At 44.4% G+C, this 24,628-nt stretch overlaps 1 protein-coding gene across 1 annotated transcript in view; it reads right to left on the bottom strand.

Moving 5' to 3' along the window:
- Positions 1-24,628, bottom strand: part of rab11fip4b (RAB11 family interacting protein 4 (class II) b) — a 71,509-nt gene that overhangs the window by 9,901 nt on the left and 36,980 nt on the right. Inside the window, exons 4-6 of the mRNA XM_079999803.1 lie at positions 3,188-3,402; positions 2,875-3,060; positions 1-26 (exon numbers count right to left, since the gene is read on the bottom strand). The exon at positions 1-26 is cut by the window's left edge and continues 109 nt beyond it. Coding sequence (XP_079855929.1) covers positions 1-26; positions 2,875-3,060; positions 3,188-3,402 — 427 coding nt within the window. The remainder of the gene's footprint in view (positions 27-2,874; positions 3,061-3,187; positions 3,403-24,628) is intronic.

Below are 24,628 nucleotides of genomic sequence, written 5' to 3'. Positions count from 1 at the left end.
GCAGCTTACGAGGGGTCTGGCCCGCACTGCAGACACACACACACACACACACACACACACACACACACACACACACACACACACACACACACACACACACACACACACACACACACACACACACACACACACACACACACACACACACACACACGCACACACACACACACACACACACACGCACACCAAAAATAAAGTAAGTGAGGGCTGGGAAATACAGTATATCATGCTGGTCTAATATGGTGACGTGTAGTTCGATATGATGAACCTGAAGACATGAACTGGGATTTTGAATTCATGAGCAGATGTTGTGACATAGAATATCAATATCTATCTGTTTAGCTGATATGGTCATTTATAACCAAAGAATTACGTGGCTCTGCTTTTTCTCCCGAAAAACCTCCGACTTCCCCAGGCCCCGCGTTTCTTAAAATAACTAAATTCAAGTGAAGCTGCCCGATTAGATTGTTAAAGAAAATACGCACGAGTTATTTTTTTGCTGAAATGCAAAAAAAAAAAAAAAATCTCCTTATTTTTTTTTTTTTATCTCAAAATTGGCAGGTATGTTACAGAAGGTTGCATAACTTATTATTACACACGGATAGACTGGGATGGAGTAATTCCCTCTCGTGGGTGTCCGAGACACAGATGGGCATGACATTAAAATCTATTGAGGCTTTGAGTGCTTGTAGAATAGTGGCTGAAGCAGCTTTTACAAGCTTGTATGCGCCACTGCCTGGACATCCAGTGTATGGATCTGGATGTTTGCCAAACCACAGCAGTAAAAACGTTCAAAAAAAAGATAGCGGCTTGGCAGAGAGAGGACTGGGTAAGTGGAGGAATAGAGACGGCTCATTTAAAGGGGCAATACACAACTCTTTTGCTTTTACTTAACAATATGAAGTTAATGTTGATTGTACAGTGTGAGGGCTGTAGAATAGCACAAAGAAAGTGTGTCAACCATTTGGGGGGAGAGAGGCTTGTTCTTTGATTCGATAAGTACATTTACAATAAATAAAATAAATAAATAAAACACACTGGAGCTGTCGGTCGCAAGTCGATACAAATTTTCGCGACTATCGCTACGCGTATCTTGGAGTAGTCGTAACTAGACGCAGTCGTAAGTCGAGGTACCACTGTACCACTTGGAAACGCTCGGGGGGCGGAAATCAAAAAGTTGTCTATTGCCCCTTTAAAGCCAGCCAGCTGCTTTTATTTCAGAACCTGAGCGTTTGAACACCCCTGGGTGAAAGTAAGAGCTTTCTGACTGTAATTGCGAGGTTTGTCTGCTTGGTATGCATGGAAGCAACATGACGCAGTCAAGCTAGTCTATTTGCGAGGGGGGGTTAATCCCTTAAACGTGGGCTTTTTGGTGAATTTTAATACAGGCCTGAAGGGCTGAAGCTACTCAGTCGCAATTTCAGCAGTGAGTCAGAATAAACGGGAGGAGATAATAAGTTTCAGGCTCACACAGTTTGGACTCATGTGCATACTGTGTTAGATACTGTGTTATACATTCACTAAGTGTGATCTTATGTGCTGGACTTTGACCGTTTCATCCGTCAGGGGCCGTTTCTTTGCACTGTGCATCGTGAGGATCAGGGCTGGACAGTATTGAAGAGCTTGGTGATTCCCAACCCGGGGGCCCCGACCCCCAAGGGTGGTCGCCAGAGTTCACAGCGGGGGTCACGATGCCTTGGAAGATTTGAGGCATATGTAAGCGTGTGCGTTATGACGATATCAGATCGTGAGAGATTCAAATGTTTCCATGATCTGCCTTTACAGAGCCATCGTTAGTATCGTGCTGCGTTGTACATTATATCAGCTGCAGTTCTGTGGCTGGTACACGCTTCCACATTTTTTTTGGGCAGATCTTCAATCACACTATTTTCTAGAGGGACGCACAGGGTTTTCTTTTTTGTATCGTTCAATTAGTAAATGGAAATAAAAAAAATTATGATCTAAAATTAAACTGTTTCTATTTGTTTTATTTGGTGAAACGGAGCATGTGGACGCGCAGTGGAGAAAATATGTGCCGGTGTTGTGCAGAGTTCTGCCCGCCCGCCAAGAGCGCGCTGGTAGTTTCCGCTTTAGCTGTGCCCGCTCCGGCGAGGTGCATACCATTCTCGGCAGGCAGGCGGGACTCGGCACTCTCATTAACACCCATACGGCCATAATTCACATGTAGGTGTGGGGGAGGGGCTATTTAAGGCGGAGTTCGCAGTTTAAGTTTGAGCCTCTCTCTTTCCCTCTTTTTCACCAAAAGGGTACTTTGGTCTTAATGGTCTGTTACTCTTTTTTTCTTTTACCTCTTTCTTTCTTTCTTTGTTAACTTTTCGGACTATATATTTTTAAATGGGGATATGAGTTCGCTTGTACTGTTCTGTAACTTGCAAAATAGTCCTAAAAACCAACATGAAAAAGAATCGTGATAAGATCGTGGATTGATCCTGCCTTTAAAAAAATTGTGTCATGATATTTTGCCATATCGCTAAGTCCGATCATCAGACTTAGCGATATGACAAGATATGGAGTTTAATGAGAAGGGACAGCAATGTGTTCAGCTGTGGCTGAACCACATCTAGCCAAGCCTTGTAACTGACTGTTTTGTGGACACGACAAGAAGAAGCCATATCGCTCACCTCTATTATCGCTCACACTAATATTTCAGACCAGAACTCTCACACTCTCTCTCACACTCTCACACACTCTCTCTCTCTCTCTCTCTCTCTCTCTCTCTCTCTCTCTCTCTCTCTCTCTCTCTCTCTCTCTCTCTCTCTCTCTCTCTCTCTCTCTCTCTCTCTCTCTCTCTCTCTCTCTCTCTCTCCTCTCTCCCTCCCTCCCTCCCTCCCTCCCTCCCTCCCTCCCTCCCACCTGGAGGGGACGGAGGAGCCCAGGTCGGAGTATCCGTTGGTGCGGCTCTCGTCGTCGGGGCAGGGGCTGCTGGGAGTGTAGTCGGGCTCCTCCCCCTCCCCGTAGTCCTCAAACTGCTCCTCGTTCAGTGACGCAGAGGATCGTGCCGACAGGTCGGAGGTCACCGAGATGCTAGTTTGCCCGCACCTACAGAGCATAAAAACAGTTATGTGAACAACCTTTCGGGGATTAAGGCAAAGGTCTTTAAGTCGGTTAATTGTGATGATTTTCACATCATCACATCATCAAGAGGCAAACGCAAAGGCGGCCCTACTTCTCCGGGAGGAAGAGGTCCCCCAGGGCGTCCTCCTTGTCCCCGTTGGAGCTGTCCGAGCCCTGGGTGCTCCCCACGGCGCTGTCCCTGTCCGACTCCCGCTCCCGCTCGTCCTCGTCCTCGGGGGGCAGCAGCTGGCCGCTGCCTGGCAGGGCGGGGTCAGCGTGGGCCCGCGTGCACATGATGACCGGACAGACCAGAGACTTCTCACCAAACTGCAGGAGGGGGCGGGTAAAGTGAGAGGGCGAGAGGGCAGGTGTGTAGTCAGTTATTTTAACTCAATCTATGTGGGAATTCTACCTTTTACCAGACCTGTGTGTTGCTAGTCTGTCAATTCCAATGCTATTTTCTAAGGATGCTCCGATCAATTGGCCACTGATCATTATCGGCCGATATTCGTTCTAAATAATTAGATCGGCGATAATTTCTCTTGCGCGTTATGCACGGTGCTCTTTTGTTTCGTTCAATAAGGAAATGTGACATTCATTTAAAAAAATACCAAAAAATAAAAATAAAAATAATAGAATCTAAAATAAAAGCACGCTTTTTAATTTGTTTTTTAACTTGGGCAAATGGAGTTTACGCTCCGTTCTGCTTCCTGGTTGGGCGGGCCTGGCTCCGAGGTCCCACACAGCTAAAATGGCTTCTACCTCTGTGCACCGTGAACAAGTGTGGATAGCGCGAGGCTTTTTACACAGCAGGGAATGTTATGTTATATTGCGGCTTTTATTAAGTTGGAGTAAAGTTGGAGTTGTGTTGGATTTTAGTTATTGTAACCTCAGTATAAATCATTTATTGTGTTTACTTGGTGGGTTGTGCACGTTTAGCATTTATTAAAATGTTTATTTTATATGATGCTATTTATTTTATTCCACAGGAAAGCTATATGGTTCAGCTGGAAGCTGCTATTTTTAAAGTGTGTCTCTGAGGGAGAGAGTGGAATATGTTGCATATGTTGCCCGCCAATAAATAAACAGTTGTCAATTCATGATACTCATCAGAGGACTCCAACTCCAGCAGTCCGTGGAGCCCAGAGCTCCTGCAGCTCGCTTGGCAGCAGCAAGTGAGCTCTGGGCTCTGCAGACTGCTGAAATTCGAGCCAGCTTCGCCCCCTGTTTTCACTCCAAATTTGTCCTGGTTTTCACCACTATTCAAATAATAATAATATTATAAATGTTTTCAGCGCTTACATTGATGTTTATCAGTTCTGTCCCACTCACTACCTAACCCAATATAACCCGATAAAAAAAAACAAAGCACTAAAACCATCAAACCGGCTCTTAGAAGCTTTGCCAGTTGAACGAACTGTGAACTGGCCCTAGCAACAGCCCAGAACCAGCATAGGTTGGCGTTGGTGAAAAAGGGGTATGAGAGGAAGACAAGGACATTGTTCTTACTGGCGGGAAGGGGGTGCTCAGTACACAGATACTGCAGGATCTCCACACCCTCGCCCCATGCAGCCATGAAGAAGCTGATAGTCATAGGATACTGCATGTATCACACGCTGCACAGCATGGCCACCACCAGATGCTCATTCACACTGTTGACACTGATATTGTGGTCTTGGCTATGTTTGCCATAAGTCAACAACGAGCTGGATATGAACTGTGGCTAGCATTCGGAACTGGCAAGAGCTTTCGCTACATGGCAGCCCACCAAATAGCTGTGTGCCTCGGAACAGAGATGTCATGTGCCTTCCAAAGTTCCATGCTTTGACAGGCTGCGACACTGTATCCAGCTTTGCTGGAGACGGAAAGAAGGCTGCATGGTCACCGCGGAAGTGACTGCAGGAAATGACAGAAGCACTACTGATGCTGGCGAATGGACCAAAGGAGATCCCAGATGATGCAATGAACATTATCGATCGGTTTGTCATACTTATTTTGAACAGAACAGCACCTTCACAAAGGTGGACCGTGAAAGAAGGAAGCTCTTCCCACCGAAAAACTTGGCGAAGCAAATCCTGCCTACCTGAGGTGCTCTGGTGGAGAATGTGCCGACTGACTCCAAGCTCTCTCCTTTACTCAAACATTAAAGTGCCATGCCATGGTTCATGGAAAGTTGTCTTGCCGTGATGAATAAATAACATAACGTTGGTTGGACCTTCAAGATGTGTTCACAGCAATTACACTAGTCTTTTCAAATTAAAAAAGTGCTGTAGTAACATGACCGATGTTAATGAGTAACTATACTCACTACCGCTACGGTTTAATCCAGTTATCACTATAACATGTAGAGACAATCTCACCATTTTCTTTCATTTATTATTGCCTGCAGTTGGATACTTGAACTTGTATGTAAATAATATTTGTGGTCCTGAAAACATGGAAACAACAGCTTGGGGCTGGCCAAAGTGTTCTACGCTAGTAACCGCTGGCAGCCATTTTCCGCCATAGTCATCAGAATGCCAATCTGCAATGGCCCAAAATCCAGATTTATTCTACATATATTAAGCTATATATGTACCAAATTTGGCGCTTTTAACACAAAATGAACAATAGGTTAGCAATGCTGCACCATTAAAGGGATAATATGATTACTTGTAAACGATTACCGTGTTGATGACTGTGCCACTCTTGCTTTTAATGGCAAGTGGTTCTGATCAGCTGGGCAATTTGGAAGAAGTTCTTAATATGCAGAAACAATAATGTATACGTTAACCCTTCTTTACTCCATGGCTTGTATATCAATGACCTTACGGCCTCTAAAACCACTCCAAACACTGATGGTGCTTGTTTCTTTTCCGTAACAAGTTACTTTTTAGTCACATCAATCAACATGGGAAGAGGGTTTTCCACCTTCAGCACCTAAACAATTCTCTCTCTCTCTCAACCTCTCTCTGAATTTTCTCATCGAAAAAGTATCGTCTGTATTCACCAAAAGAGCAAACCATATGCATTGTGTTCCAGGCCGTGATTTCCCCGTCCCATGGCTGGTGGGAAGGATTGGGATCTGACACAGCGGGTCTGAAGGGGTGAATGGTCACAAGGTCAAAGGTCAAAGGTCACCCCCCATTCAGTTTGACTCCCAAAACAGCTCTAATCCAGTCTGATGCAAATAGAACATGGTCTTATCCCGCACCGACCTAACAGCTGAAACATACAATGAGGGGGTTTCTGGAAGACTCTTCCAGTCGAATTTTTAAATTTTTTAAGCCGCATTAATGTCAGTAATAAAGAATAATAATATCCAATACAAAGAGCAGTTGCATAATTGAAATAATTGTAAAAATGACTACGGTCCGAGATCATCAGATTCAAAAATTTAGTTGGTGAATTTCTAATGGTAAAACAGCCGGTTAAGTAAAAAGGTTACGTTGGAAACATTATTTTTGACTATGTGCAAGTGGTTTAATGCCTCCAGTGGAAGATTATATGTTATTAGAGCCCCACTCCCCAAACAGACAAATATGAAAATGGGGTCCGAAGGGTTAAAAGTCAGACCGTCCTCATTAACATCTAGATGGAATCTGCATATAACTGTTCTCATATGAAAGCTTCTTTCACACAAAGCAAACCCTTTCCACAAAATTGGCGGACATGCCATTGCCCTGACACCACATCACAGGATCTGTTTAATAGTTCTCACACTAAACACTCAAGTGGGAAAGACTGGTTTTGGTCAGTTACATGCTAGAATCAAGCGCACGGAATGGACCAATTCACTCAAGGAAACAGAAAAACCCATTACACTTAGTACGCTGGATATCTGCATTATGCTCTGACAAGAAGGAGACATTACCACTACCACCATTTTACAGACTATAAGTAGGTGTGAAAGAAGTCAATTGGCGCACGTGTGTGTGTGTGCGTGCGTGCGTGCGTGCGTGTGTCTGTGCCTGCGTGCGTGTGGTATGCTGGCATGTGAGCACTAAGTGTACCGTATGCACTCTACGATGTCACATAGAGAAACTTACATCAGTCCATATCTATGTCCCTGTGGGATCAATTAGCATTGCGCTACACATTGTGCTGTATTAAGCGGACGTTCCTTAATTCAAAAGTTTAATATCCTCTGACTTTGATTGAGACGTTCCCGCAGGGACACAAATAAACACTCACAGTTGAGCACAGTATTCTGAGGGCAAATGAACATAGATAAATAAGTAAAAAAAGAGCACTGCCAAGAGACGCACTGAGGGCAAAGACAGGGGAAAAGGACATTGAAACCCCATGTGACGTGAGTGTGTGTGTGTGTGTGTGTGTGTGTGTGTGTGTGTGTGTGTGTGTGTGTGCGCGCGCGTGCGTGTGCGTGTGTGTGTGTGTGTGTGTGTGAGAGAGAGAGAGTGCCTCTATGCAACCGTGCGTGTGTGTAGGTTGGATGAAGATGAGTTGAAACGCGGCCAGTCCTTCCCGGTCTGCTTTGACAAGAGGGGAACAGAGGGATGATTGAGGCTGGACCAGAGAGAGTGTGTGTGTATGTGTGGCACACGTCCGTCCATATTTGTTTGCTTGCTAAGCGTGTGTGTGTGTGTGTGTGTGTGTGTGTGTGTATGTGTGTTTGTGTGTTTGAGTCTATGTGTGTGAGTTGCTCTGGGAAAGCCCTGGGGCTCTTACTGACACATCAGACCACACAGTAGTTTTGTTGTTGACTCCCTGGAGCACAAACAGCCAGTCTGTCAAACGGCCCCCACCCTGCTGGCAACTGCCAGCTCCACATGTTGTGGTTTCCTGGTGGAGCAGCCTTGTCTCATCCCTAATAGACCTTAACTTCCCCACCGGCCACAAAGAAATTTTTCACCTTAAAGGGTTCAATTTAACCAAGGGTTAAGACTGGAGAAGGGCAATGTCCTATTAATGTTTTTTCAACTTGAAAATTCTAGTCGTGCCTTAAAGGCTATGGGCACAAATGGGCCCATTAGTGCTGTTCATTGTTGGTTTTCAGTGAAACATTTTAAATTAACCAAGATAATGACATTAATATAAAATAAATAAAAAATGAACCTGTGCAAGACAAGCCCTATAGACAAAGCTCTCTCAAGAGGCCGGAAATGGGACATCCCATTACACCCAACAGCAGGTCTTTGTGTAATGACAAACCTGGAAGAACATCGAACGCATTCATTCTGACTTTCATTTACACACACATGTGTGAGAATCATCGGTTTTCTTGAACCCACTCAAAGCAATATCCAAAATGCTGTGCCTTTCGAAACTTGATTTGGGTTTGCATGGCACCCTGTGGATACCAGGGCAAATGAATACTGAATACTTCCACTTGGATGGTTCCTGGAGTTGGGGCGAAGTGAATAGCAATTAAGAATTGGTCAAAAGCAAGCCATGCAAGCTGCTATAAAAGAAAATGGAAAGCCAAAACCCAAAATACATCCACCCAAAGAATTGCTCCCGATCTCCACGGTGCTGAGGGAATGCAACCAATAACTCTTTTAGGGAACGCTAAGGTTCCCACTTCAGAGGTTCCCAAGTCCAAATGGCTCCTCAATAAGTTACTATACGTGGAAAAGAGGCTGATAATCCAAAAGGGAGCATCACACTTTTCAAAGCAGTTTGCAACCTCTTGAGTTTAGACTTTGGGTAACTATTTCCTGCATCGACAGTTTTTCGTCACTGTGAGTTAATACATTTTTCATGTGTGTTTCAAACTGATGAAACAGAATAAAAAAGGCCTTTCTGCCGGCTCCGTCTGTGCTCTTTAGCCCTTTATGTAAAACTCTTTTATACAGGAACCCTGCAGAGACTATAGATACCTTCCGCCCCAACCCAACCGCACAGGATCTGACCTAGTTGAAAAAAAGCCAGTCTAAAAAGCTGGGTATCAAATGTGACACCAAGAAGTAGTTTTCCGCTACCGGAAAGTTAATGCTCTGCTCTGCTGTCTGACCTCCGAACGAGGTACAGACACCTCACTTCTCTAACCTATCGCCTTACTTCTCTATTCTTCACGGATTCATGAAGCCCAGCTTCTCAAATGAGGAAACCCAGCTTGGTTGCAGCAGCTCGAGTGTGGTTCATGCCACCATGTCCTCTTGTAATTGAATGACGCTGCTGGACTGTCATTTTATTTCATTTTTTTTTAACTGATCATAGACTCGAGTTATGGAACCGTGACATGCTGCAAAACCCAACCTAGACTGAGGCAGTTTAATCCAGGTACACTTTCAAAATAAAAGTTTCAACCTGCACTGGTTGAAACTCCACAGGGTAGTTTTTGTCCATTCTATATACTTTGCGGACACAGATTTCCTCCATGTTATCAATAACATGGTTACAAATAATGTATAAGTTAGATACAAACACTTTATCATTCAGGCCTGTATGTGTTGTGCAAAGAAACACTTATCTGCACTAGCGACTGTGTCGTCGATGTAGTGTGCTCTCCTTTGCTTTGACTCCCCGTGCCTGTTTGTGATGCCATGTTCATACGAGAACCTGTTCCCAGAGCCACCTGGCGTGTCGTACATCACAACGTGACACCTGGGCCTGTCTTGCAGTGAGCCGACGGCAACGTGCTCGAGCCATCGCTGTATTCTCACACGGTTTAATCGAGCCTTCATACTCGTATCCCTGCCTGCCTGTAATTCACTCAAAGGTCAAGTGTGCAGAGCAAAGGTTTACCTTTTAAATGTTCAAATGTTGATGTTAAAGTACCCCAAGATAAGAAAAAAATATTTCTGCATGGGGACTGTCTATTTTACTATTTTATACCAAATTAAACAAATTAAAAATAATTATGTTATGTACTATTACTATTTAATAAAAGCCAATAAGTCAGTTAACAGTAATCAAGATATTGTTTATTGTAATTATTTTCCACTAAGATAATACTATTGTACATTTTTATAATGACATGCATGATACTGTACATGAAGATACATGTGTGCATGTACATGTGCATATGTGAGATTATAGGCCTGTGATATGTAAATAAGCAAACTGCAAGAGAGATAGATAAAGTGGAGAGAGAACTGGGGCCAAGCCCGTTAAGGAGAAGGAGGCTGAGTGGAAACATCTATTATTTACAGCCTCTAGAGCTGGGATGAAAACGGAAAGGGGCGAGAAAAAACGTGAAAGAAAGGACAGAAAGAGAGAAGAAGGGGAAGAAGAACAAGACACACCACAACACATGCACCCGTGCGGCGACGATGGCGACACACACAGACACACACACACACACACACACACACACACACACACACACACACACACACACACACACACGCTTCAAATGGTGGCTGGTGAAACTTGTTCTCTGCATTTAACCCATCCCAGCTTGTCCTTCCTCCAGGGGGCAGCCAGGAGCAGTGGGCAGTGTACAGCGATGCGCCCGGGGACCAAATGTCCATCGCTGGTCAGACGACGATCTTATGCATGTTTTTGGCGGGGGTCCTTACCAATGTTATATGGAGGACACCCCATGTGAGCACCAGGAGAACATGCAAGCTCCAATCAGAAAGGACCCTAATCAAGAGCCGGAGAACCGGAGCAAAGTGCCACCAGCGCCACAGGTGGGACAGATGAAAGAAAGAGGGATGGAGATTATAGGGTACCAGGTTATAGGGTACTTATAATAAACCATGTTTTTAATGAAAACCTATCCCTGATTTAATTGATTATTATAGGCCTAACTACTGAGGACTATTCTGCTTTGTCTATTTTACATTTCAAATGTACACTTTCAAATGACACTCAAATAGGAAGGCAGTTGACTTTCAACATTGAATGAGCTCAGCTTTTATGCTGCAAATGAGCGTCATCATTTAGTAGGAGGCACTGGTGCAGCACTGAAACTCAAATATTGACTAACGTGTGTTGTCACGGCGCAGTTGTTAGGTAAAGCCGTGGCTGATTACAATACAGGAAACACAAGCATGTTACGAAACAAAGAGGAACTATGATTTCCTCGGATAAACACATTGTCTGAGTGTGTACATGTGTGGGGAAGAACGCAGACCCACGTTCAACAAGACCTTCATCACGATAATGACATTTTAGCTGATGATTCATTGTCTTACAAATAATTGAGATGAATGAATTCATTGTTTTTTTTCTTCTTTTATGACACTTTCATATACCAGTAGAAGCCTGTAGTAGTGTAATCCACCTTGTGAGAAATACCTTTGTCACATTTAGATTTTTAATTTTTTGGGATATTTCTCACATTGGCTTGAAATTCCCCTGACATTGGGAGAAGAACATATTACAGGTACTCCTCACTTAACGACTAAGTTCCATTCCTGGGAACAGGTCATTAAGCCAGTTGGTCGATAAGCGAGGGCCCGTGTTATTTCACGGTAAGGGGGCCTGGCCATTGAGAACACTAGTGTAGTGAATACTGACAGACTGCGGGAACGAGACATATATATACCGTGTATATAGTATATATTGTATATATAGTGTATATAGTGTACAAAGTATATATAGTGTATATAGTATAGTGTACATAGTATACTGTATATAGTGTATATAGTATAGTGTACATAGTATATATAGTGTATACTTGTATATAATATATATAGTATATATAGCATATATAGTGTATATAGTATATATAGTGTATATAGTGTATATAGTATATATTGTGTATAAAGGGTGATGTGCGATTAGATGCTTGATGCTGAGACGCCACGGTATTGTACTGTATTGTATTGTACTGTATTGTACACAGTGTACAATACAGACTGGTCAGAGAGCTGGTCGTATGTCTGAACGGTGGTTAAACAGGTAGGTCATAAAGTGAGGAGTACCTGTATTATGGAGATTTTACAAAACAATTGCTGAGTGGCTGAAATAATTGCGATCAGGTGATTATGTAATAATGTATAAGCACTACACGCCCATGCCTTCTCTAACATGAGCAACAGTCAAATTACTGCAAAACAAAAGAACAAAACTGGATGAGCACATATAAGAGAGTTCCATTTTTAGAAGCCAAAATGAGTGTGATACCTAGATCTGGGCCAGGGAAGCCTCATTTCCATTTGAAGGGACATCTGCTTTGTGGAGCGTTATCATGAATATGTTAATATCACATACCGAGCAGACTCTTCTCCACAACAATGGCTATGTTTGGAAATAATAGCACGTTGACTTCACCCAAAACATGCTCCGGTGCTACCGTGAAAGCACCCCGTCCTTATGACCCCAAAACATTTAAAAAAAATAACAACAACAAACCAATCAGCCCTTTTTCCGATTGGAAAAGCAGCTCTCAATCAACCCACGGAGTTTGAAAGGCTCATTATTTTGCCATTAGTCTGTTGCCATCTCATCTCTGACGCAGCAACGATCCCCAACGTCTTCTATTGAGCCGAGCAACAACGATTGTTAAGCCTGTGGTTAAACAGATAGATTCTGTGTCTCTCCCTCCCTCTCAGGCCACGCCGGGTGCCCGGGTCAATACTTTTCTTTTTTTTTATTGCTGAACAAATCATTAATCTGCCTTCCTGACGCAGCCCAGAATAATGTGAACAAGCCGTGCGTTCCCAAGTCCCACGGCTCCACGTCTGCCGAGGAGGGGAAGTGCGGCGGCTTTGAAGTCGCCAAACCATGACTTGACAGCAGAGAGGAGTGAAATCGAAGGTATTCCTCTCTCTCAAAAAAAAAAAAAAGGGCCGTGTTTTGATATTTTAGGACGTGAAACGCTCGTCTGTTAGACAACGATGCAACGGTTTGCGGGATTGATTCTCTGCTGAACAACACAAAAGCGTCGGACGGTTTCATCGGGGATCAGATCAGAGAGAGAGAGAGAGAGAGAGAGAGATGCAGGAGGTGGAGGTCTGATGTGGGATTAGATGAGTCTGCTCGTGAACCAACATTGATTGTACCAATTCAAGTGGGAAGAGGCTTTGATTTTACCATGTCAGCGGGGATGAGGGATGTAGGCGTTAGAGAGAGAGAGAGAGAGAGAGAGAGAGAGAGAGAGAGAGAGAGAGAGAGAAAAAGGCACTTTTCTCTCTCCTCTGATAAGCAGCTTTCTCCGTCTCGTCCCTTATGCTCTCCGCTGGGCTCAAGCGATCAGACAATAATAACAATCCAAAAAATGACAACTCAGCTTCATACTTAACATCTGTTTTGTCAACCATCAGTCCCTATAAGGAGATGTAAGGTTTGGGTAGTGAAGTAACAGTAGAAACCCTCACAATATACACATCAACGATACGATTTTAAACTTTCGGAACCGAATGAACAACCCGCAACAGCGAGGTGAACAGCGTCGTTATTTGTTTCCATCGTTGTGTATCATTGTCTGTGTGAGCCAGCAAGTGCTTATTTAAGCTTCTACCGAAAATAGGGAAATGTGGTCTTTCACGGCAGCAGGAGCTCTCTTTCAACACACATAAACCGAAAAAGACACAGACAGAGAGGAAGTCGTAACTCATCCGCCAGCATTTTCTGAGGTAACACCTATCCTCCCTCCGAAAACACAGAGCTACTGTGTTTCCGTCCTTAGTCCGCTCCCATCCCCTCTACTGCTTCAATTAACCCGTGAGGAAAAACCTTCCTCGGAAAAATGTCAACACAGGCACTATTGGGTGCGCACGCACGCACACACACACACACACACACACACACACACACACACACACTCTAGTACAGGTATCAAAGTGAGGTGCACAGGGCTCGCAGGTAGCGTTCTTGGGTTTCCAGGAATGCCGTCCCGGAACAGGAGACAGTGCGGGGAGGGGAAGGCGGTGTCGCTGGACACACTGGGAACACTGTGGTGGAGCGCACACCAAAGTCCGGAGGGGTTGAATCCAAACTGCCTGGTGTATACGTGTGTGTGTCTGTGTGGCCTTCATGTGTAGAACCTTCATGTAGAATACACAGCTTGTTTAAAATTTAAAAAATTATTATCATACTAAGTGTGTGTAAAAGGTGCCTGATTTACAGTACTTTCCCAAACTGAATCATTGCCAGCCATAATCTGTTTTCCGACATTTTTAATCGACGTGTGTGTTTGTCACTCTGTTGCTGTAATTGTTTGCCGTGTATGTATCTTGATTTGATCACTGTAATGGTGTCTATGTGTTATATGCTGAGTAGAAGTGTGGATTTCATCAGAGTGTATGTGTAAGTATAATGTGTAGAAAACTCTTTATCTGTGATTACGTTTGCGTGTGTGTTAACATTGCTATGTGTGTAGGTTACGTCTATGTGTATTTATGTACGTGTGTGTTCGTGATAGAGCGCCCATTCACAATGTCCTCCACATGGAGACAGAGCGCTGGAGCGTGGTTAATGGCGGTTCACAAAGCTGAATGGGACAGGAGCACAGACAACTGTTGCGGCCGCCAGGGAACATTATGTACATTTTATAGTATATGTTTGTGTGTGTGTGTGTATGTGTGTGTGTGTGTGTGTGTGTGTGTGTGTGTTTGCGTGCGTGCATGCGTGTGTGTGTATATATATATACATGCGTTATTTAGAAAAATAATCTTCCAAATTTTAAATGGCGTGTGTGTGTGTGTGTGTGTGTGTGTGTGTGTGTGTGAGAAAATCCTTATCGACCGAGCATTAGCGTCGTATTGCAGTGTCATTAGCACGTGCCACGCCCAGTGCAGAATAGGTGTGTTTGTGCGTGATTTGTTCTTGTGAGAGTGTGTTTGTATGCCTGTATACCAGTTCGTCCAGCAACTGGTGTCAGGCCACTGGCCGTGTTTAAACAGAGACCAGTTACGAGACAATCTACATTAGCAGGAAGAAGAGTCAGATATTAGATAAAACTACCTTGTTTTAGTTTTATAAAGATATAAAGTAAAGATATAATACTTTTATTCAGCATGTAATATCTTAGATTGTTGTACCATTAAATTAATATTGTTATTGTTATTAACATAGCATAACTACAGAGAAGTCGGTTTATATCAATCATGATCTCGATAGAAATAGACCAGATAAAACAAAAATTTGTAAATTTGAAGTTGTTTAGGAAGCATTTAGCCGTTAAAAATAACAACAAATCGCCGTTATTGAAACTAGTCATTTCCGTTGTGTCCGGGGCAGACGACCACAGCATTGTCCGTTGCTATTTTTAGAAACCGATTGTGTGTGTGTCTGTTTAAGTGTCTGCGTGCTGTGGGTTGAATGGAGGCCCCTGACGGTGCGCGAGCAGCGGCGGACCCTCGGCAGGTGGTCCGACCCCCCGCTGCTCTTCAGCTGTCCCGCCCCGCCGACGCGTAAAGAGCGCCTCGTTTTCCCACCAGCGTTAATAATTAACCGGCTTGTGTTGAGCGAATTGGATGACCGTTGGGACACACAAAAAACCCTGAAAAGTACGTCAGCGACCGCGCAGAGGAGAGAAGTATCTTCTGTTGCTTGTGCACCAAAAGCGAGATGCCAGGTTTTTACCACCGGTTGCTCCGGAGAGGACAATGAGAACCTCAGCGGGCCCACATAGGGGAACAAAAGTAGCCAACGTCAGTGGACATGAAGTCCCAAAATAGTAAAAAAAAAGTATTTCCAAACGTAGCCGCAACTTAAAGTTGCAAAACAACTACGATCTATTATGATTGTTCTTTAAAAAAAAAAAAAAACATTTTTATGAGAAGGTTTATGGATGTGGTGAGGGAGGACATGCAGGCGCTTGGTGTAAGGGAGGAAGATGCGCAGAACAGAAGGTATTGGAGGCAGATGATCCGCTGTGGCGACCCCTAACGGGAGCAGCCAAAGGAAGAAGAAGGAGAATGTTTACTTGTCATTAAGACCCGAGATGTATCACTGGAAGGTCTATTTCTCTCATTTCACAGGAGCTAGGCTAGTTGCTTCCCTCTGCAGCCATGCACTGAGCTAACAGTTAGCATGCAGCCAGTCAATAGCTTTGAACGGCGCACGCAGGCGTGACATTGGTATTGTCCTTCTCGTCTGAATCCGGGAAAAATAAATCTCCCGGAAAGCTGCGATATCCCTTTAACTGGGGCCATTAGAGTCCCACATTTGTTTTACAACAATCACAATTTTTTATCATTAAAATTAAAACCCGTTATGCTTAGATATAACTAATGCGGACACGGTGTAGTGCTGGCGTTGTTTTTTTAATACTGTTTCTTGTATTTGTTTGACCACAGACATGGGGAAAAGTTAATTGCACACTGAAAAGTTGCCTCACGAGTTGATCTGGAGATGAAAGTGAAAACCGCAGTAGGCTTGTCTAGGGGAACAAAGACAGCGAACGGGGCTTATGGATAACAATGGCAAACTAACACTTTCCCGTCACAAAAGGGTGAAGAAAGACACACACACACACACACACACACGCAAGGTGCCTGCGTTATCTTAAGTGTGTTATCTGAGAATACGACATTCCAAGACAAGTTCAAAAGAGACTAAATACTGCTTTTCTCTCTCTCTCTCTCTCGCTCTCTCTCTCCCCCAGCCTGTTGGAGAGTAAGGAAGGTGAGCAACCACTGGGAGGATTAGCTTCCATTCATCCAGGACAGCTCAGCACAGGTAATCTAGTTATTCTAGTCCTGGTGTAAATACCGTACGGCCTGTACGGAGACACACAAGGCTCAATGTCAACCGCACTGTTTTGGGCCAGGGCCAAGGGGGCTAACCAAAATGAAATCGACGCCTCATTGTTCCAGACCAAACCTGAGGTACAACACGGAGCGCTATGCTAGGATAAACCTAAAGGAATGTTTAGGTCCCCGAACAATAAATAGTGTATTATCTGCTTAATCCGTGTACAGTAAATCTTGTTATGCAATGCATGGTCACATACCAGGGACTTTCAAGGGTGCTGCCTGAGGGGTTGACGTCACTTGGCTTCCACAATAGAGGAGTGAAACTCTACAGGTGGATATCCCTGTTTTATTTCAGGTACAATGAGTTTTAAGTCATACAATCACACAATCCCGGACAGGGAGCGTTCATGATGGTTACTTGTAGAATATAGCCATCATACTGTATGGTAGTTATTGGAATTATCCGGACATATTTAGATATGTCTTTAAAATGCACTGTACCTCTAACATATCTATTGGTTTGGGCAAAATAAAAGACTGAGGGGGCCAATTCACAATAGTGTCTTGGTGCTCTGCCGTATTTAAATAATTGCGATTAGATGCAAAACAAGGGCAAATTGCAGCAAAACGTTATGGGCGTGTTTGCGCTGGCATATCTTTTGTGAATCGGACGATAAAAACGACGCAGATAGCGGGAGCAAATTAATGCGCAATTCACTGTGCTATTAGGGGCCGCAATCTATTTCTTTGTGAACTGGCCCCTGATGAGGCAGATAAATCCAAGTGAAATTCTTCCTTTGTGGGCTGTACTGAGAAGGACGACAATTAATTCATTAAATATCAATTCTATACTAATTAATTCATATTTAATTAAGTATCGATAACTCCATATAACAGGATTGGACTAACTGCCTTTATAGTATAGTTATTAGTATAAGTCTGCCAGTCCCAGTTCAGGCAACATATTGGTGTCGGCATACAATATAGCCATACCAATACAAGTCTGATGACAGAAGTTAGCATTTTAAAAGTTAGCATTTATTCATTAGATTGAAACGCCCTGCTGTGAGGTTAATTTCAGCTACAACCTGGACCTGGAAACCCTGAACAGAAGACACAGCTGTAGCGTAACAATCAATTATCAACCGATGAACTCCAACTTCTCCACCGTCGGGAGGGAACTCAACCTCCCCTGGGATCCCTCTCGCTCCCCTCATCTCCATCTCTTGTCTTCGCCCTCTTTTCTCCTCCTTTTGCTTTCAATGCGACTGTACCATGCCCAATGTCACTTGTTCCCTGTCCCACTCTGCCTAGTTCTCTCCCTCCCTCCCTCCCTCCCTCCCTCCCTCCCGGCCCTCAATTAATCCCATTACCATCAGAGAGATGTTGAACCGAAACAGAACCCCAGCCCAACCCCAGAGAGAGAGAGAGAGAGAGAGAGAGAGAGAGAGAGAGAGAGAGAGAGAGAGAGAGAGAGGGGATAGGAAATCCCATCAGACAAAGGGAGGAACTGCACTGACAGAAGAAGACAGGTCCCGGCAGACTGTCAAAGCTGGGTCAATTACACCTCAAAGGTAAAACACACACAAACTGGTGCACAATGGACTTTGCTCTGCGCTGCTGAAATGTTCCGTATGAGTCGACCCAACGGCCAAATACACACCAACAAGCAGTGTTCTACAAACACACTTTGCGCTTTTTCGTTCTGGACGTTATCATCCTGTTCTCGCACCTTACCCTCTTCTTCCTGAAATACCTCCGACCCTATCCTTCCTCCTAACCTTATGGATCCCGCCGCCAGCACCCCCATCACCCTCCACCCAGCCCAGCCCAGCCCACCCCACCCGAGATCAGCCCGCTGCAGTCCGAGCTCTTACCCTGTCCGTTAGCTGGTGGGGGGCTCCATGGGCCCCCAGCCCCCACACGCCGCCGGCCAAGCCCTCATTCACTGAAGTCATCCACTCGCCCTGTCCGGCCAGGGCTTGGTCCGCCGTCTCTAACCAACACGCTCTCTCACACACACACACACACACACACACACACACACACACACACACACACACACACACACACACACACTACAGCGCAGGTGTTCCCTAGGCAGCGGGATAGTCCAAAGGTAAGTCCGAAGAAATGGAATAGTCCGCTGAATGATCCGAAGGCGGGGGAGCAGAGCCGGTGGAACTGCTCCCTTCACACGACAGAAAAGCACTGCACTTGCTGGCTGTGTTTTCCTGCCGAGACGCCGCAGCTGCAGGCACCAACACACACTCCGCCGCTGCCAAACACACTAGCGCTCACACTTTCCCCCCGTCTCTCTCCCCCTCTCTCCCTCTCTGTCTTGACTGGTTCACCGGCTGGCTGCATTCACACAGTGAAGGCTCAGATCAGGCAACAGTTGTTGAATTCATGAGCCCCGCCCACCGTGGGCTTGTTGCCTAGCAACTGGCTTCAAGGGGGCAGGCTCAAGCGCCTCCTCACATTGCTGCACAGCCTCTTGGCCGCAACCGCCCACTCAGGCTATATTTGCATATGAAGCCCGGCCCGCCTGCCGCTGTCTCGCTGCTCTGGAAAGAGCTTGTAGCATGAAAGGACGGAGGGGGGGGGGGGGGGGGGGGGTGAGACACGCTGTTGCCACTTCCACTCAAACAGTTTCTCTTCCGTGATGCAGCAGATTCCACAGTAGGAAGAACTAGGGAGTCATCATGCAGAGGGAAAAACAAGGTAAAGGTGTGTGTGTGTGTATGGGGTGCGGGGTGGGGGTTCATTTACTGTATATTAGAGACCCAATAGATAAAGGAGGTTCCCTCGAGTTGGAAGTAGAAAGATATAAGCAGTAATCACACCCCAGGTAATAATCACGGAAGTATAAATGTGTCAAAAACAGTTCCGAATTAAAACATTTTCCTAAGATTTAAAGGGGATCTGTTTTTGCTTTTCCTTATTTTCTGTTATATATATATAAAATGCTACAATGCGGGATGTTCATATTAGACGTGGCCAAAGTGTCAAATAATGAGGTAAACTAATGACAAAGTAATGGCTGCAAACAAAACGCTCAGGCTTCCGAACGCTGCGAACGCTCCGTTTCCAAAGGGTTTTTCCTACTCTCTGCGCGAGCCGACGCCATCTCGCCACGGATTTATTTATATGGTCGTCTGCTCCGTCCCATCCGCGGTGTGTTTCTCCGAACAAAACCAATAAAAACAGCCTGTTTTTGTTGTAGATTCATGAATTTATTTTTCTTTTATTTTCCGACGTTTACATGAAACAAAAATCCCCGTCCGTCTCTCCCACAAGCCTGGAGCACGGCAACAAAAGTCAGAACTAACTTTTACATTAGGCCTTGGAGATCTAATATGAGTGAAGATTCAGCAACTAGATTGCTTATTTCTCGCATCAAATTTGTTCAGAAACATATTTTGGTGGACTTTGGTGAAACTTACGGTGTAAATACAACGAAAGCCGGAAGCATTGCTCAAACCCCATTGGCTCACAGAACTCAGGAGGGTGGCTCCACCCATTTAAACAGAGCGTGAGCAACACAGTGGATTTAGAGGTATGTTCGAGTGGTTCTCATGCATCATCTGAGTGGGATTTTCACCGAAAAACTTCAAGGACATGTTTTGGGGACCTTAGAGACCTACTTTAACTTGTGTAAAGAGGAGCATAATAGGTCCACTTTCAAACTAAACTACACTAAGTTGTTGTTAATTTTACTCGCACTGCGTTTAGCTAACACAGTTAGCATGCCGCCCGTCAATATATCAGTTGTGGACACATGGATGAAGTTGGTTTTCGTCTGAGTCTGGGTAAGATACAGTAGATGAAAAGTATCGCTTTGTACTCGGGCCATCGGAGTCCAACGTGTGTTTTTCCACAATCTCAATTTTTTTTGTTTTTAGAGTTAAAATCCTTATTGTTTATGTTACTACTTCAGATGTGGTGCAGTGCAATGCTGTAAAACATTTTGGCATTGTTTTTCTATACTGTTTTTTTGTACTTGTTTAAAAAGTTACACTAATTCATGGTGCTTTGGCTTGGTGTTAATCAGAGAGCCAGGGAACCTACTTTAATAGGCTGATGACTTACAAAGGGTGACCACATTTTGAAAACCCCAAACCAGGACCCGTAAGTATACTGCACAAAGTGTCTCCCGGTTACGCACAGAGGAAGATAAATACATTTAATACATCTACAATAAAAGAGTATTAGGGTCACGTTAAAAAAAAGTATCCCTGTATTTCGAGAAAAAACTTGGAAAGCAGAGCAAGGCACCGCTCCCACCCTGGCATATAAATAGATTTATATATATAAATAGATAATAGATAACTATATCTTATAATAAAAACACACTGCTTGCTCGCTTGTTTTCAATTTCAGATCGTGCTGATCAGGCCAAAGAAACAAACACAGGCTAAACAGGGCAACCCCGCCTGCCTACTCATGGCCCCGGCACAGGTCTGCGGCCCGGTGGTTGGGAACCCCTGGCCTATAGGAAGCGTCAGTCCCACACCTACACCCACACCCACCCACACCCAAAGACACACACACACACACACACACACACACACACACACACACACACACACACACACACACACACACACACACACACACACACACACACACACACACACACACACACACACACACACACATACATAAACACACACACAACCCCGCACGCCCCTGAAAGCACACAATTCACGAGCGAGCGAGTGGCCGTGTTGATGACGACGCCCACTCTGGTGGGATCTTCGTGCACACTCTTTTCTGCCTGTATACAGTATATAATATAAGCGCAGAAAAAAAGTGTAGTATTATTATTATTATTATTATTATTTTAATTGATCGTCTGATCACCGCTGGTAAAGCTGGAGTATCAACTTTATGACGAAGGCGTGACTAAAGAGTCATATTGTTAATCTGGTTCATCTTGTTTGACTGTACTGTACAAAGTAGAAAAAGACAATTACTCTCCTTGTACGCAAGTGAAGACCTTGACAAACACAATAATGTAAATCTCTGTTTTTAAATAAGGACAAGATGAAACCCTGTAAAACACTCGCCTATTAGCTGCTTCCCCTTTCGTTGTTGCCAAGTTATCTTTGTTCACAAAATCTCAACTGTTCCTCCTCTTTCGTGATACTTCCTCAATACAACAGGTTCATGTAGAACTCAAAGTCTTTCCTTCTGATGCCTTCTATCGCTTGTTGGTTTAGGAAGAAATAGTCCGCAAAGTATCTACTTATATACAGCGGAGGGAGCACCAGAACAAGTCGTTTTTTGGAGTTTAAAACCACTGAAACCATATAGAATAAAATGAAGTCAAATAATCGAATAGCTTGTGAAATTTTTTTAGCCATGAGTTTGACACCTGGAAGGGCCTTCATCTAAAACACGTCTTCATGGGGGTCTCTCCATGAAGTAGGGCAGGATAAATCCCTCTTTGTCTGGAGCCCTCCAACGGATGGCTGACCTGCATTTGCCTGGTGCTACAGTAATAACTGGATATAAAGGAAAGGATGGCGGCCGCATAGCTTGCAGTATTTTCTCAATAAATGTCTCATCAAAGGTGTGCCAGGTATATTCATCCATTTATGTAACTCGTTTTAACATATCCCTTCATTGAGTCAGCACATATATTAGACTCTCCATCAGAGTCGGGATTCTCCACTGCCGTTGTCCTACTTAACTTTAAATGACTTGCCTCCTATCCTGTAGTTTCCACAACAACACACTCCACAAACATTACCAACAATTCCCTCGGGTTCTGGTGCTGGCCGGGGTAGCCGGAGCGGGTGTCTGTTGGTGAAGTTTTCAAACTTGTGCCTTCTTTACCTTTCCTCTTTTCCCCTCCTATTTCCCCTCTTTCTAACATCTAGCCCTCTTTATCAAGCAGGCTAGGTCTCGTGTGGTCGCTCCGTGTCATGATGAAATCTGATGACATCTCTATACCCTTAAGTGTGTTGATCGGTTGCAACGCAGTGTGCAGGCTGTGATCACCAGGGTTTTCGGCATCTCGTGATTCCTGCCGGTAACTGGTCTCAGGGGTTATTAGAGAGGGCAGTCGGAGGCTCTGGATAAAGCTAGGCCTCCCAATATTACGAGGCAAGGTCACTAAACCTACGATCCTTTCATTTCCTCTCTAGTCCCTTTGGAATATGGGGGAGTTTTTTTTTTACCATTGTTGCGGCAAAACAATGCTTGATTCTGCAGAGGCTTTTCTCAATTTGTGCAGTGTTTTTTTTTTTGCGGCAAAACTGTGAGGAAGGGTGGGAAGTGTTTATTTATCTACCACCAATTAGGAAAGAGATTATGTAATCACTTCCTATGATAATTCATGTTCTGCCTATCACAAAAACACCTGGAAATACGTTGGTACTCACTTGGACTCCATGGGCTCAAAGTTACAAAGAAATAATACACTGCAGTATTTTGCTGGGATCCCAGTAATACGTCTAGAAAATAAACCTTCAATACAACATACAGTACAGCACAGTAAGCACCAAGTATGAGTACTGTAAGCACTGAGATGGTGGTGATGTAGGCGCTGTCTTCTCGTGAAGGGGCAAAACAATTGGGCAGCTTGTTTATTTGCCATTTCATGTGGAAAAGTTGTGGTTATTTAGCAAAATTGAGATTGAGGCTGCATTTCTGGATGGACCACTATGTTCACTTATATCTCTCTGTGCACACTTTACACTCTCTTTCCTTATATTTCTCATTATATCTTTCTCTACCCATTTTTTATACCTTCTACACTTTTTTTTTTTTTCAGAAAATGTGAATGCAAATGTATGTATGTGGAAGACAATCTACTCATAGCCGCTGGCGCGCTGGCACTCAGCATGCCTGCAGGCTTACACCTAAGAAGTGAGCGAGCGATCTGAAAAAGGGGGAGAACGCAGGAGAACAGCGACGGAGTGAGAGGAGGACAGAGAGAGTTGATCCCAGCTAAGAGAGCAGAATAAAGGCTAATTATGTGGAAAGGAATGCACCTCTCCTAGAGTCTCTCTCTCTCTCTCTCTCTCTCTCTCTCTCTCTCTCTCTCTCTCTCTCTCTCTCTCTCTCTCTCTCTCTCTCTCTCTCTCTCTCTCTCTCTCTCTCTCTCTCTCTCTCTCTCTCTCTCTCTCTCTCTCTCTCTCTCTCTCTCTCTCTGACGCTGGCAGCCGCTCAGCCAATGGCACGTCGCTATTTGTTGATGTGCAATTTGTTAGAGAGCTGTCCCCCACTTTTTAAAAGAAGCCATTAACAATTCTATTCATGTAAACCTGCCCTGTTTGGACGGCTGCACACAGAGTTATGGACCCAGGGACACGGCTTTCACCGCAACCTTTGAAAAAGTGTTAACCGAGTTATGTTAATGCCATTCAGAGCGAAGAAGAGCAGATAGGCTATATCAGACTTTTCTCAACAGTGTTCAATGGATTGGAGGAAAAGGAGCTTTGAACCTCATCGTCATTAGGCCTTACGTGTAACACAGAAATGCACACAAGACTGAATGTGTGTGTATACACACGCGGCAGACAGAAAGTCATTGAAAAATGTGCCCACACATACACACGGCATTCAAACAAGCATGTGAACGTTGCAGAGTTCAGCTGGAGTAGCTCCATGGGGACTTTGTGAGCTGCCACGGTTCGCAATGCAGCAAGACAAATGACAGCGAGAGCGGTGGGTGGGGCGGGGGTCGGAAGGCTAGAATGAGCTGAAGAAGGAGAAGAAGAAAGAGAGAGGGTATGGGGAGCATTGAGCTAGTGATAGTGGCACTGGGTAACAACAACTCTGCTTTGCTACTTAATGCTAGTCCTGACAGGACCCAGGATGACCTGGAAGACTACACGGGAGTGTTAGGTGTACATAAACATGCGCACTGATAAAGGTACATGAGTAAGCACATGTTGACAGAACTGATTCGGTAAAAATACATCCACGCAAAAATATTCAAACACGGCAGACACGCTCTAGAAGACCATTCCAGCTGTACTATGTATGGAAGAGTGCAATACTGC

This window comes from Zeus faber, assembly GCF_960531495.2.
Source record: "Zeus faber genome assembly, chromosome: 4".
NCBI lineage: Eukaryota > Metazoa > Chordata > Actinopteri > Zeiformes > Zeidae > Zeus > Zeus faber.
Note: the sequence above shows the minus strand (reverse complement) of the source record. Positions and strands in the feature narration are given on the sequence as shown.